Here is a 13955-nt window from a genome sequence, read left to right as displayed (position 1 = left end):
GCCTTTGGCTCAGGGTGAGATCCCAGGGTCCTGGGATCGAGCCCGCATCGGGCTCCTCCACTGGGAGCCTGCTTCTTCCTCTTTCCCAGTCCCCCTGCTTATGTTCCCTCTCTTGCTGGCTGTCTCTCTCTCTGTCAAATAGATAAATAAATTAAATCTTAAAATAAAAGAAAATTATTTTTTCTTCAGCTCAGAAATTCTCAACATTGACACTATTGACATTCTGGTCCAGACTGTTCTCTGTGGTGGCCTGTGTCCTGGGCTTTGTAGGATGTTTAGAGCATCCCTGGCCTCTCCTGACGCCTCCTATGTGACTCCAAAATCCTCAGTACCAACCTGGGGAACAATATTTCCTCCAGTGGAGAACCAGATTTTTAATATAATGATCTCTGAATATTTTTTAAATTTTTTAATATGTTATGTGAGTCACCATACCATACATCCTTAGCTTTTGATGTAGTGTTCTGTAATTCATTATTTGCATATAACACCCAGTGCTTCGTGCAATATGTGCCCTCCTTAATACCCTTCACTGGGTATAGTGTTTTCAAAACAACTGTGTGAAACAAAATTATATGAGAATCTAAAACTAATATATATAAAGGCATAAAATAATAATTCAGTGCTATCAAGATGGGCCACTAATTCCAGATGAAATAACCAAAGACTTGGCATAAAAGAAATATGAGAGAATGATCTTTACAACCAGGGAGGAGGCACTCTCTAAGTGATAATTAAGTCTTACATAAAGCTATATGGAATCAAATGTGCTTATGAAGGTAAAGGCAATCTTCAGTCAAATGGAAAGAAGAGATGATGGTCAAAGATGATGCAACTGTTAGAAAATGGATCTCATCACACGGAGACAAAAGGACCCCTGGGGAATGACAGAGATGCAGAAACAAGTGGGAAATACGTATCAAGGTCATTTATTAGCACTCAATGTACAAAATGACATTTATTTTCATTTTTGTTTATTGCAAGGACTGGCAAGTGAAGAATATTAGTGACAGCTCAATGTTTCTGGATGGATAATATAAAAAAGCAATATAGAGAACACCATACAACCAAGGGACAGATTTGAGCCCACACTACTAATGAGCACAATTCCCCACATACACGTCTATACATACACACTGGAACTCAATGCAAACAGCTACGTTGGTAAAACAAACACAAAACCCTCCTCTAATTCCTCGTTTGAAAGAATGCAATCCACAACAGTAATAAAAACCCCCTGACTCCACTGTACAAATGGAAAGACCTGGTAGAGACAGTGTACAATAGAGAAAACCAATGAATAACTAATCCATAAATATATTCAGCTCCCCGGGTAATGAAATCATTGCAAAGCAAAGCTCCTTCATATAGTTTTCATTGTCAGATCATTGTTTTCATGTGAATACCCAGAGTAACAGGGGACCCTGTGAAAATGTATGTCTCATGAATTACTGTTGTAAGGTCCTATCTGCAAGCAATAAATCGGTCTAGGTCTTTCTCATCAGTACGGAAACAGAGTCCACTATGCCCCATTTTAAGGACAAAAAAGAAATGCCCTGACTTCACTGGACATCCTTCCAACCCTAATATTCCTACTCTGTTTAATTGCAAAACTCACGGGTTTGTTCTCCTTTTACTGGCAGTACTTTATGCCTCCCATCCCTTCACTTCATTGTCAGCAATCACTCATGTGCTGCTGAGCTCAAAGTTCACTTCTTTCTTTAACATCATCAATGACTCCATTAATGAGCTCATAAGGCAAGCAAATGACCATAGAGATCTCTAGGTTCTGGTCTAGGTTGCTGGCTGTCAGGTGACCTCAGGTCAATGCCCCTGGCTTAGATTGTGTCTGACCCTTTCCTGCAGGACTTGCAGGGCTCTTGGACTCACCTTCATGGGAGCTCTGAAGGAGGGGTCTCCGTGTGGCAGTCTGAATTCCTCCTGGGTGGGGATGTTGGTGGCTAAACTCCGTCCCCACACAAGATGGCAGGAAGGAGGCTGCTGTCAGTCTCTTGGCCAAGGTGAGGACTCCAGAAGCAACACCCAGGTCCCATTCAGGCCAAGGTGGCACAGGCAGTGGGACTGCCACACAGGAGATATTTAGATCTTCCTCTGTCTGTTCATGAGGCACGTTTCCCTCCTGCTCCCCCAACCTCTAAGCACATGACTTCCCTGTGGGACAGTGGTGTGGACAAAGGAAATGTTTCCTGGAGAGTCTGTGTTCCAAACAGACCAGCTTATAACCAAGTGAATCCAGAGTCCATCACCCCTTCCTCAGGAGCTCTGCTGCTACCAGAGGTTGGACCTTCCAGCAACTTATCCATCCCTGACTTCAACTTTTTCCCAACGTCTAGGACTGAGCAATCTGTCTGGATTAGATCCCTTGGGTCTCCAAAATGTTGGCTTGCAGTGGACACACAGCCCCGCTGTCTACAGAATATCACTGTTTTCCTTTTCAACAAGGAGAACTAAGTGTTTTGATATAATCCTTGAGCAAGGGATGCCTGGGTGGCTCTGTCGGTCTGCCTTCCACTCAGGTCATGCTCCCAGGATTCTGGGATCAAGTCCCACATCAGGCTCCTTGCTCAGGGTGGAGTCTGCTTCTCCCTTTCCTGCCGCTCCCCCTACTTGTGAGTGTTCTCTCTCTTTCTCTGACAAATAAATAAAGTCTTAAAAAACAAGCAAACAAAAAACTTGAGCAAGACATACCTCAGCTTTATGACAGGTTGGCCAAATGATTAGGAATTTCATACTTGTAAATTAAGAGCCATCATTTGGTCCCTTATTGCGAAGCATTTGTTAACAGTAAGAAATACATTTAGAATTTTTTGCACTATTTTATTATCTTGGAATAAAAAAGCAGATAAATTCTTCCCTGTAGTTTCCAGAATGAACCAAGTCTTGCAGCCGTCTTTTTAGCCCAATGAGAACCATTTCAAACTTCTGACACTGTGACTTGTCAGAGCATAAATGTGTTTTAAGCACTAACGCAGTCAAACTACATTAGCATTAGAAATTGAATACAAACATTTATCCAATAAAATTTTGCTCAGGAAACTGAGATTAAGCAATGTTCGGAACTTGTTCTGTCCTATGACAATTGGCCACGTCGCCTCTCCTTCACAAAGAATGCTTTCAGAGCCCTCTTTATGTCTCTGTTCCTCAGGCTGTAGATGAAGGGGTTCAGCATGGGTGTGACCACCGTGTACATCACCGAGGCCACTGCACTTGTGTGGGAGCTCTGGGGAGCAGCAGAGCTCAGGTACACTCCTAGGACTGTACAATAAAATAAGGAGACAACTGAGAGGTGAGATGTACAGGTGGGAAATGCTTTATACTTGCCCCGAGCTGACGATATTCCACGTAAGGAGGAAACAACCTTAGAATAAGAATAAAGTATCCCAGCAAAAGCCCCACCACCCAGAAACACAGATGCGAAATACATCACCATGTTATTAAGAAAGGTATCAGAACAGGCAAGTTGGATCATCTGATTGAGTTCACAAAAAAAGTGGGGGAGTTCCACCTCTGTGCAGAAGGACAGCCGCAACACCATTAAACTTTGTAACAAGGAATGCAGGATACAGATGACCCAGGACACCAGAACCAGCAGTCCACAGAGCCGAGGGTTCATGATGACCGTGTAGTGCAGGGGGTGACAGATGGCCACAAATCGGTCATAAGCCATCACAGCCAGGAGAAAGACGTCCAAAACGGCAAAGACTATGAAAAAATAAATCTGAGTAATGCACCCAGCATAGGTTATGACTTTTCTCTCTGTCTGCATATTCATCAGCATCTTGGGGATGGTAGTAGAGGTGGAACAAATGTCTACAAGGGACAGGTTGGAGAGGAAGAAGTACATGGGGGTGTGGAGGTGGGAGTCAGAGCTGACGGCCAGGATGAGGAGCAGGTTTCCAAACACAGTGATCAGGTACATGGAGAGGAAAACCCCGAATAGGAGGTGCTGCAGTTCTGGTTCCTGACAGTCCCAGAAGAAGAAATTCTGAAATTCATGTATCATTGCCTGGTTCCATGAGTTAGAGTGACTTCAAAGACAGAGGCAAATAGCATGATTAATTTTCTTCCACTTGTATTACTCACAGATTTAAAGTGCTACCTTTTAAATTTTGTAGTCCTTTCGTTGTACTATTTTGTGCATGGATATGGTCCATTTCAGGGGATCGTGTGCACCTACATCGTTATGATATTTTTGTTCCAATAACTTTTTTGCAAAAGGCCATGTATTCCACACTTTTAAATAAAAATTATATCAAATTACAGAAATACAAATTAAGTCCTGATCAAGTCCTGCCATCATGTAGGCAAGGAGAATATAGGATGGTAGAGAAAAAAAAAGTCCCTAACATTCAATAATGGAGACAGAATACATTAACAAATAAGAAAATCAATAGCATTTCAGATCGTGGCAGGTGGTATGAAGAAAAGGAAAATAGGGATAAAGCAGAGAGTGAATAGGGCATGCTATTTTCATAGGTATTTAGGCCAATTTTGTGAACACGGTGACATTGGAACAGAAATCACAAGTAAGAGATGGAAACAGATCAAAGATTATGGGGGAAATGTGTGACCAGCCGAGGGAAGGGTCAGTGGAAAGGCCCCGAGGAAGGTACTTGTTTCCAAGGTTCAATTCAAAGAAACAAAGTCAGTGCTGCAAGGGGAATGAGCAGGAGGGAGACTGAGGAGAGACACTGTCAGACATGCTGAGGAGGGAAGTGGCCTCTCTGCTACCTCTGAACCCTTGAGGCACAGGGACTTCCTTGTCCACACTGCCTCTCCCTCTGCATTCATTGTGTTACAAAGGCATCCCATGAATTGAACCATATCTCCTTCTTAGTGGCCTCTCTTGATTGAGTTCTGGCCCCTGTGTTGTGTCACCTTGGGATTTATGAGTCCTGGCACCCTGTTGTGGGGACTGCTCACACTCTACAGTCACCCACATGCAAGACACCATCCTCTCCTGGGTTGTATTATTCCCCTGTCTTTCTCTCCCCTCCGTCTTGATTATATCANATCTTGATTATACCAGGAATGGATCCAACACATGTAGGTAAGATCAGTGACCTTTCTCTGCAAAATGCAGAATTGGCAATTCTTAAGCCTCCCATGGGCAAATAATATATTTAAATATTAGGATATAGATATAGATATAGGCATAGATATAGATATCCCGAAAATTGGCCAATGGGTTAAAGAAACACTTCACAAAAGGAAGTGTCCACAAACAACAAAAGTTGGGCATTTTTATATCAAGCATAGAAGACATTGTTCCTGTATGTCCTGCATCATTTTTGGCCAATTAATTCTATGTGGTCTGATAGGGGTTGAGGTTAGTCCCTTTCTCCCTTCTCTATGTGGCATCTTTTATTGATATTCTTGACCTTTGGGTATTGATCTCCCTTTTACAAACCCAGTGGGCACACTCTAATCCTCATTCTGGATTTCACTCAATGTACAAAGGGGTCCACAGGCCATGCTCTATAATACTGCCCACACCATGACAATTCTATCTTTTTGTACTCAATAATCAGTTCATATCATTCTGTCTGTGGATATTGTTTCTTACACATATTTATTTCATTGTGCTCTGTCCTCCCTATTATGATTTATGATTTAAAAGTGCAGGGACTTCACTTCCTTTGTTCTTTTTTGTTTTTTTCACCCAGTTTTGTGAATATATGTTTTTAATAAAAAAAGCCTTAAGAATATGGATAGGTATAGGTTGAACAGAATGAGGGGGTTACAAAACCAGGTGAGAATGTAAATTGAGTGGTTTCAAAACACCTGTTACGGGGGCGCCTGGGTGGAGCAGTCATTGAGCGTCTGCCTTCGGCTCAGGGTGTGATCCCGGCGTTCGGGGATCCAGTCCCACGTTGGGCTCCTCGGCTGGGAGCCTGCTTTTCCCTCTCCCACTCCCCTGCTGTGTTCCCTCTCTCGCTGGCTGTCTCTCTGTCACATAAATAAATAAAAATCTTAAAAAAAATTAAACTGTCAAAGTCCTAGACACAAAAAATATAATATATAATGTTCCTTTGCATACTCAGTATTTATTTGTTAAATGAGTTAGAAATTAGGTTTCAATGTATAAGGACACATGGGAAGGTTGTATTTCAGTTTTGTTGGAAAAGGTTGAATTTCTCAGTAAATGCTGGCATAAAGGGATATCTGTCTGCAAGAATATGAAACCTGTCCCCTCCCTCAGATCTTACAAAAAACCTAGAGGGCTTATGACCTGAGGGTAAGGGTAACCGAACAATACAGTAGAACATCAATAAAACTACATATAAAAATTACAGGTGGGCAAAACCACTAAAGAAAGCAAGAAACTCAAAAGAAAGAAGGTAGATATATTTACATAAAATGTAAAGTTTATATGGTCTAAATATGTTCCAAATGTCATTTGAAAAACAATGATCTGAGGAAATCATTTGAAATACTGATAATGTTTTAAAAACAAAAGAGAGAGAGAGAGAGAGAGAGAGAGAGAGAGAAAATAACATATAGTCATATAATGATAAAGGCCAATCAGAATGGCCATCAAATATATGAGGTTGGTTGAATCACAAGGACACTTTAAGGAAACAAGAAATATCTCAATCACCAGCAGCCTGGGGGGGGCGGTAACCTTACAGAGATGTTATCTTGTTTGTGGTCGAAGCTTGTTTTATTTTCAAGATCTCATTTATTCACTTGAGAGAGAGAGAGACAGAGACAGAGTGAGCACAGGCAGGCGGAGAGGCAGAGGGAAAGGGAGAAGCAGACTGCCCGCTGAGCTGAAAGCCCTCTATGGGGTTTGATCCCAGCACCTAGAGATCGTGACCTGAGCTGAAGGCAGATCCTTAACCACCTTTGCCACCCAGGTACTACTATGGTTAAAAGTTTTAAACAGGTAGCCAAAGGGTTACTGTGAATTTGCTGCAGGAAGTAAGTGTTATAAGGTTGAAGGCAGAAGCTGAAGGCAGCTGTGTTCCAAATACTGATGATCTTTACCCCAGGGCTTCTTTGTCTCTGCACCATGGACATTCTGGCCAGAGCCTGCCCTGGGGAGGGGGTGTCCTGTACATTGTAGGATGACTAGACGTTGCTGCCTCCAGTCACCCCTTTCCAATATGACAGGCAAAGCTGGCTCCAGACAGTGATCAATGATCCCCAGGGGATAAAATCACACCCAATCAGAACCACACAATGAGTGTAAGGAGCTCAACATACTTTTTCTAGCATCGCTATAAAGCAGTTTAATGATAAGGAATATGAAAGACCATCAAAACTGTAAGTAGCAGTCACTCGGTGAAATTGACATTAGTGCTAATATTATATTAATTATTTAATCAAGCAAACCAACAAACAGAGGGAACACTTGCTCTGGGCTAAGTTGAGTTGGCTCTCCGGTGGTGATGGGTCAATGTTCTTGGCTTCCATTCTCTCTGACCCTGTCATCCATGGGCCACTGGGGTGTTGGACTCACCTGGCTGGGTGTGTGACAGGAAGGTGTCTGTGGAAGTCTGAATTCCTCCCTGGACAGCAGATGATAGAGACTAAAGCTCTGACCTCAACCGAGACAGCAGGATGGAGTGAAGCATCGGCCCCCAGCCAAAATTAGGACTTGGAAAAAACAGACAAAATGCATGGCCCTTCCCATCCAAGGTTGCACAGGCTGATGGACTGGCAACAAGGAGGTATTTACAGCTCCCTGTATCTGCTCATTAGCACATTTCCCTCTTGTGACTCCAGCTTCTATGCACATGATTCCCAAGTGGAGAAGTCCTCTGGACAGAAAGGATATTTTCCTAATGGATCTTAGCCCCCAAAAGACTAGGTTAGAGGTCAGGTGAAATCAGGTTTTCTTTTCTTTTCTTTTTTTTAATGTCCTTTTCCCTGAACTTGTCCCCTTCCGGACTTGTGAATCTTCTAACATCTTACCTAGCTCCAGGTTATAATTTTCTCCAAGTCTGTGACCCTGTGGCCACCTGGATTAGGTCTCTTTATCTTCAAAGCATTGACATGTGGTGGGAACCCTGCCCGGCTGTCTCCAGACAAGGTCTATTTTTCTTTTCAATAAGGCAGAGAAGTTAGTTCTGATAATAAGCCTTGGCTACTACACACATTGGCTTCAAGATACATTTGCCATTACAGTTAGGAATTTCTCACTTTATACAAGTAAAGAGCTGTCACTTAGCCCTTTGTCATAAAATGGTTGTAATTATAACAGACGTGTTTATGTCATTTTATGTACTATAACGTGAGCTTATATCTCACAGAGATTGTTCGATTAATTTTTATAAAAATCTTATCCCTGAGTAAGTGAAGTACATTTATGAATGCCAATCTACATTGTAGCAATGGTGCTTGGTGGTGTCTAGTAATGTGTCCACATTGAATATATGCATATGTTGTGGGCCTTGAGTGTCATTCTGTCAGGACACTTCCAGCTCTCAAGCTCTGGGCTAGTGCTTCTCAACCAGGCCCCTGGGGATGTCTGGTGATGTCGGAAGGGAAGCTGCTGAACACTTCCAATCCAAAGGAAAACACCCCAAAATATTATCATTATTATTATCCTACCACAAGTATCAACCATAAAACTTGCCAAACCCATCTAGATCAGTATCTCTCCAACTTTGGTATGCCTGTGAATCCACACAGATCCCACTGTAAACGCAGGATCTTATCAAAGGTCCAGGGTGGCCCAGACAGTCTGTACTTCCAACAAGCTCCTGGGAGATGTTGATGTGTGGATCTTGGTATATGGATCACTGTTTATCAACAAGGCTGTGAGCCTGGGTTAGAGATAGGTGTAGGGAGTTTTATGTCTTTTGAACCAGACATGGCCATTGCATGCAATTATGATGGAAACCTGTATTCACTCATTCCTCAAGCTGTGTAAAGTCTGTGTTTATTGCTTTTATAAGTGACTAAAATAATACACATATGAAAAAGACTTTGTAGTATGTTGGATACAGCCCTCACAAATATTACTGGGTCCTAATATCCAGGGCCTTTAATGTGTTACTTGTTATAGAAAAGACGAGTTAAGGTAGCAGATTGTACGGGGTTGGTAATCAACTGTCATTACAATAAAGAGATTAGCCATGAGTGTCCAGGTTGACAAATATAATCACAACAGTCCTCTGAATGTTCAGGACTGGGATAAACGAGTTGGTGTTAGAGAGTAGGACATACTGGCTCTGAAGGTTGAGGAAAATCCATGAGCAATGAATGCAGGCAGCCAGCAGGAGAGACCGGATTCGGAAGGAACTCAGCCCTGCAGACATCTTGCTATTAGCCTGATGAGNGGGCAATTTGCAATACAGAACCCACATTAAGTAGATAAAAAACTTAATCTATTTGGAGATATTCTGTCCCATTAGCTGGTACAATGAATTCCTGCTGCCCTAAATGTTCCTGTGGTCTGACTACGAGGCTTTTGAGACAGTGACATAGGAAAGAAACTCATGGTCTGAATTAAGGACATCCATTGTCATTTACAATTTTGCACCTATATTTCTGCATCCTTTTCTTTCATGTTGATTCAACATTTTTTCTCAACATTTGCTGCAACATGGACGGCACTGGAGGAGATAATGCTAAGTGAAATAAGTCAAGCAGAGAAAGACAATTATCATATGATTTCTATCATCTATGGAACATAAGAACTAGGAAGATCAGTAGGGGAAGAAAGGGATAAAGAAAGGGGGGGTAATCAGAAGGGGGAATGAAGCATGAGAGATTGTGGACTCTGAGAAACAAACTGAGGGCTTCAGAGGGGACGGGGGTGGGGGAATGGCATAGGCTGGTGATGGGTAGTAAGGAGGGCATGTATTGCATGGTGCACTGGGTGTTATACACAACTAATGAATCATTGAACTTTACATAAAAAACCAGGGATGTACTGTATGGTGACTAACATAATATAAAAAAATTATTATTATAAAAAACATTCTTCTCACAATAACTACACTTGACTGTTTTCTTTGGGGTAAAAAATTGATTTCTACCCATTTCATTCTTTTCTTACAGCATTCATATGTTGTTATGTTTAGCATTGCATATTGCCTTCAGAAATAAGAAAAGAGGCTCACGGATATGAAATGTTAAACAATTACCTAACAAAGCAGTTCAAGTTTACGCAACAGTCTTAATTATACATAAATGGACACTTGCTCTAGGTGCTCTTCATTTTGCGGTAGCTCCATTAATTCATCAAATTCTATCCTTTAAATAGCAGTTTATTGTGGATCATTATATTCCAATAACTGAATTAGGTGGGAAAATATCTACAGCACATGGATGAGGGTAGGATCTAGAGCACAGGTAGCTGACTCTCCATTGAAGGTTTGCAAGATAGCTCTTCTAAGAAGGAAGGAAAGCAAGTGTCAATGATGGAAGTAGGAACAGTGGGATGAAATTCAAATAATTCCCATAAGTTCCTTTAAATTGTAAAGAGTTAGTTTTCTTGAAATAAATATGTACATGAATATACATACATTTACATTCAGACAACACCTAGTCTTGAACATTCTTTGGACCCACCAAAGTATTTTCACACATTTCATCTTGCCTTAAAACATCCCTGGAAGTTAGGTTTATGATTGCACATTGCCTTTAGAAGATAACAAAGGCTGGAGGGATTACACACTAACAATTGCACAATGAAGTAATTAGAGCTTACTGTGCACCTTCATGAGCTCTATGGAAATGGAATCAGGCAGTATGTACCCATGATTTTTCAATGGCTCTTTCAATTCCCAAAGTTGTACACTTTAAATATGTACAGTTATCACATGCAATAATGCTCCAATAATATAATTAGAATTTAAAAATTCTAGGGGTGCATGACTCAGGGTCAGATCTGGAGCACAGGTAGCTGGGTCACACCTATTGGGGTGGGAGAGCTCTCGTCCAACTGTGGAAAAGCTTCGGCTCACATGTGGATGCTAAAATAGTGGAATTAAATTAATACAATTGACATTTGAGAAACATTTATTTTGTAGTTAGATTACCTACATATTTGAAAGGAGTAAAAGGATGTAAATTGGATGAAGACAGAAGAGCACTACAGACACACATCACATGGATCAGCCTTAGAAACACAACGTAGAGTCACAACTGACTTCAGACTCATGAGGAGCCTGGCAGAGATCAGAACAACTGCCTACCCTACAATCCCCTTTGATAATAAAGACAGTATACCAGCCATTTTTTAAAGATTTTATTTATTTACATGAATGAGAGAGAGAGAGCAACCTAGACAGAAAGCATGAGTGGCGGGGATGGGGACAGAAGGAGAGGGAGAAGCAGAGTCACCATTGAGCAAGGAGCTTGATAAGAGGCTAGATTCCTGGACACCTGAATCATGATCTGAGCCAAAGGCAGATGCTTAACCAACTGAAACACCCAGGCACCCCAATACTAAGCCATTTTATTTTAGGATGTTTTGTATGCAGCAATAGCTGATATAGTAATCTAATCAGGCAGGGCACATGACATTGGTAATAATCTGATTCTTTTTATTAGGCAGTTGTTCTGTCACTTGAAATTAGCTTTCAAGATGACTGTGATCTTCAAGTTTATCACATGTAACTGTATTATAAAAACAACTCCATTGAAGCCCCTTTGAGGGAAAGGTTGGAAGGACATGCATGTGTGCACAGAACCAGTGACTCTGAATCACATCCTGGACAGGAATCCAAGCTTTCTGGTGAGTTCTCCTGTGTTTATGAGGATCATATATAATGGATGATACTGACAACGTTCATTCAATGACCCTGTAGACGTTATGGCAATATTTTGACTAGTTTGAGATACTTCATTTAGAGAAATTTAAAAAATCATATTTGTATATAGCACAGGAAAATTTCAACCAGAATCCAGAAAGTAATTTAATAAAACACCAAAACATGAAAAGTTTTTCATCTTAATGAATACACTTCACAAATGGACTTTGATATATCATAATTAAATGAACACATGAAGCGCCTGAGAAAGAAATATTTTACGTAGCAATAAATGTGTGTGTTAATATTTGCCTTATCGTACTTAAAGCAATGGTTGATTCTAAGGCCATATATTGTTAGTCTATTTTATTCATATTTGTCTTTCTGGGTAGATTGCACTTGGAGACATCTATTCTATTATTTTTATTATTATTTATTTTTTGCCAGTGACTATGGTAGGCATGTTGGACACAAGCTGCATAACAGCACAAGATCCTACATGTAGAAAATTCCCCATGATTAGCTCTGACCACCAGTACGTCAAAGTCTGCATTCTCAGGAAGAGCAGTGAAGGTAGTGATATACAAAGGAATGATGTTCACAAAATGAAGCACATGGTCTCAGATTTTTCTCTGTTATAAACTTACATAAATAGGTGGTGGCCAAGAGTAGATTTTCCATAGGTGTGTTATTTAGTCACACAAAAGAAAAAAATAGTCAGTATGAAATATTTTCTTTGAGAAGAAATTATTGTTAATAGAGTCATATAATCCTTTGGATAAGTGAGACTGTCCAAATAGTTCACATCTGAGATTAGGAATGACATTGAGAGAGTAGGAAAATGACAAAGGGAAAATCTCTTGGATGTCAGAGTTATCACAAAGGTAAATGAAGTGAGTTATGTAAATTATGCTGAGAGGGGGAAAAAAAGAAATTCCTGGAAAAAAATAAAAGAGGTATGTCCACTTCCACAATGATCAAAGCATCTCGACTTTTGGATCAGGCTTTGGGCCCAGGAATCGTGGGCATGTCTTCAGCTTTGGAGGATTGTCCCTTATAGAGCTGCCATCCCAGAAAATCTCTTCAGAGCATCCTTTATTTCTCTGTTCCTCAGGCTGTAGATGAAGGGGTTCAGCATGGGTATGACCACCGTGTACAACACTGAGGCCACTGCACTTGCGTGGGAGCTCTGGGGAGCAGCAGAGCTAAAATAAACTCCTAGGCTCATACAATAAAATAAGGAGACAACTGAGAGGTGAGATGTACACGTGGAAAATGCTTTATACTTGCCCTGAGCTGATGAGATCCCAAGGATGGAGGAAACTATCGTAGAATAAGAGTAAAGTATCCCAATGAAGGGACCAACAGCCAGCAACATACCTGCAAAATACATCACCATATTATTGAGAAAGGTGTCAGAGCAGGAAAGTTTTATCACCTGAATGAGTTCACAGAAAAAGTGAGGAATTTCCACCTCTGTGCGGAAGGACAGCCGCAACACCATGGAAGTGTGTAACAAGGAATCCAAGACACTCAGGACCCAGCATACCAGAACCAGCAGTCCACAAAGCTGGGGGTTCATGATGACCACGTAGTGCAGGGGGTGACAGATGGCCGCAAAGCGGTCATAAGCCATCACAGTCAGGAGGAACATGTCTAATCCTGTAAACAGTATGAAAAAATACATCTGTGTGATGCAGCCTGCATAGGTGGATCACTTTGCTCTGAGTCTGGATGTTCCACAGCATCTTGGGGACGGTGGTGGAGGTGAAGCAGATGTCTCCAAAGGACAGGTTGGCCAGGAAGAAGTACATGGGGGTGTGGAGGTGGGAGTCAGAGCTGACGGCCAGGATGAGGAGCAGGTTTCCAAACACAGTGATCAGGTACATGGAGAAGAAAAGCCCAAATATCAGGGGCTGCAGTTCTGGTTTCTCTGAAAATCCCAGAAGCTGGAACTCTGAAATTCCTGTATAGTTCCCTGGGTCCATGTGTTGGAGGTGACTAGCAGCACAGGGAGAAATAGCACAACTAATTTTCACACAAATTGTCATTGCTCACATTGTGGAAATGCCACAATTTCTATTTTCCAGTCAAGAAACTAATTACAATAGTTTGTGAATAGATTCAGACTCCTTGAGAGGATCTCCAGTTTCTCTCTGATTAGGAATTTTCATCACCACATCAGATGTTCCCCGAAAGGTCAGGTACTTTACAGCTTTAGTA

General features: G+C 41.3%; 1 protein-coding gene and 1 pseudogene across 1 annotated transcript; both read right to left on the bottom strand.

Annotated features, from left to right (window-relative positions):
* Positions 1-3091: 3091 nt before the first annotated feature.
* Positions 3092-3871, bottom strand: LOC109488694 (olfactory receptor-like protein OLF4). Its single transcript, XM_034653354.1, has one exon. The coding sequence runs from the start codon at positions 3863-3865 to the stop codon at positions 3092-3094; it is 774 nt and encodes a 257-aa protein (XP_034509245.1). The 5' UTR covers positions 3866-3871.
* An 8915-nt stretch (positions 3872-12786) lies between these two features.
* On the bottom strand, positions 12787-13784 carry LOC117800794 (annotated as a pseudogene).
* Positions 13785-13955: the final 171 nt, after the last annotated feature.

The sequence above is a fragment of the Ailuropoda melanoleuca genome, unplaced genomic scaffold, assembly GCF_002007445.2.
Source record: "Ailuropoda melanoleuca isolate Jingjing unplaced genomic scaffold, ASM200744v2 unplaced-scaffold7994, whole genome shotgun sequence".
Taxonomy (NCBI): Eukaryota; Metazoa; Chordata; class Mammalia; order Carnivora; family Ursidae; genus Ailuropoda; species Ailuropoda melanoleuca.
Note: the sequence above shows the minus strand (reverse complement) of the source record. Positions and strands in the feature narration are given on the sequence as shown.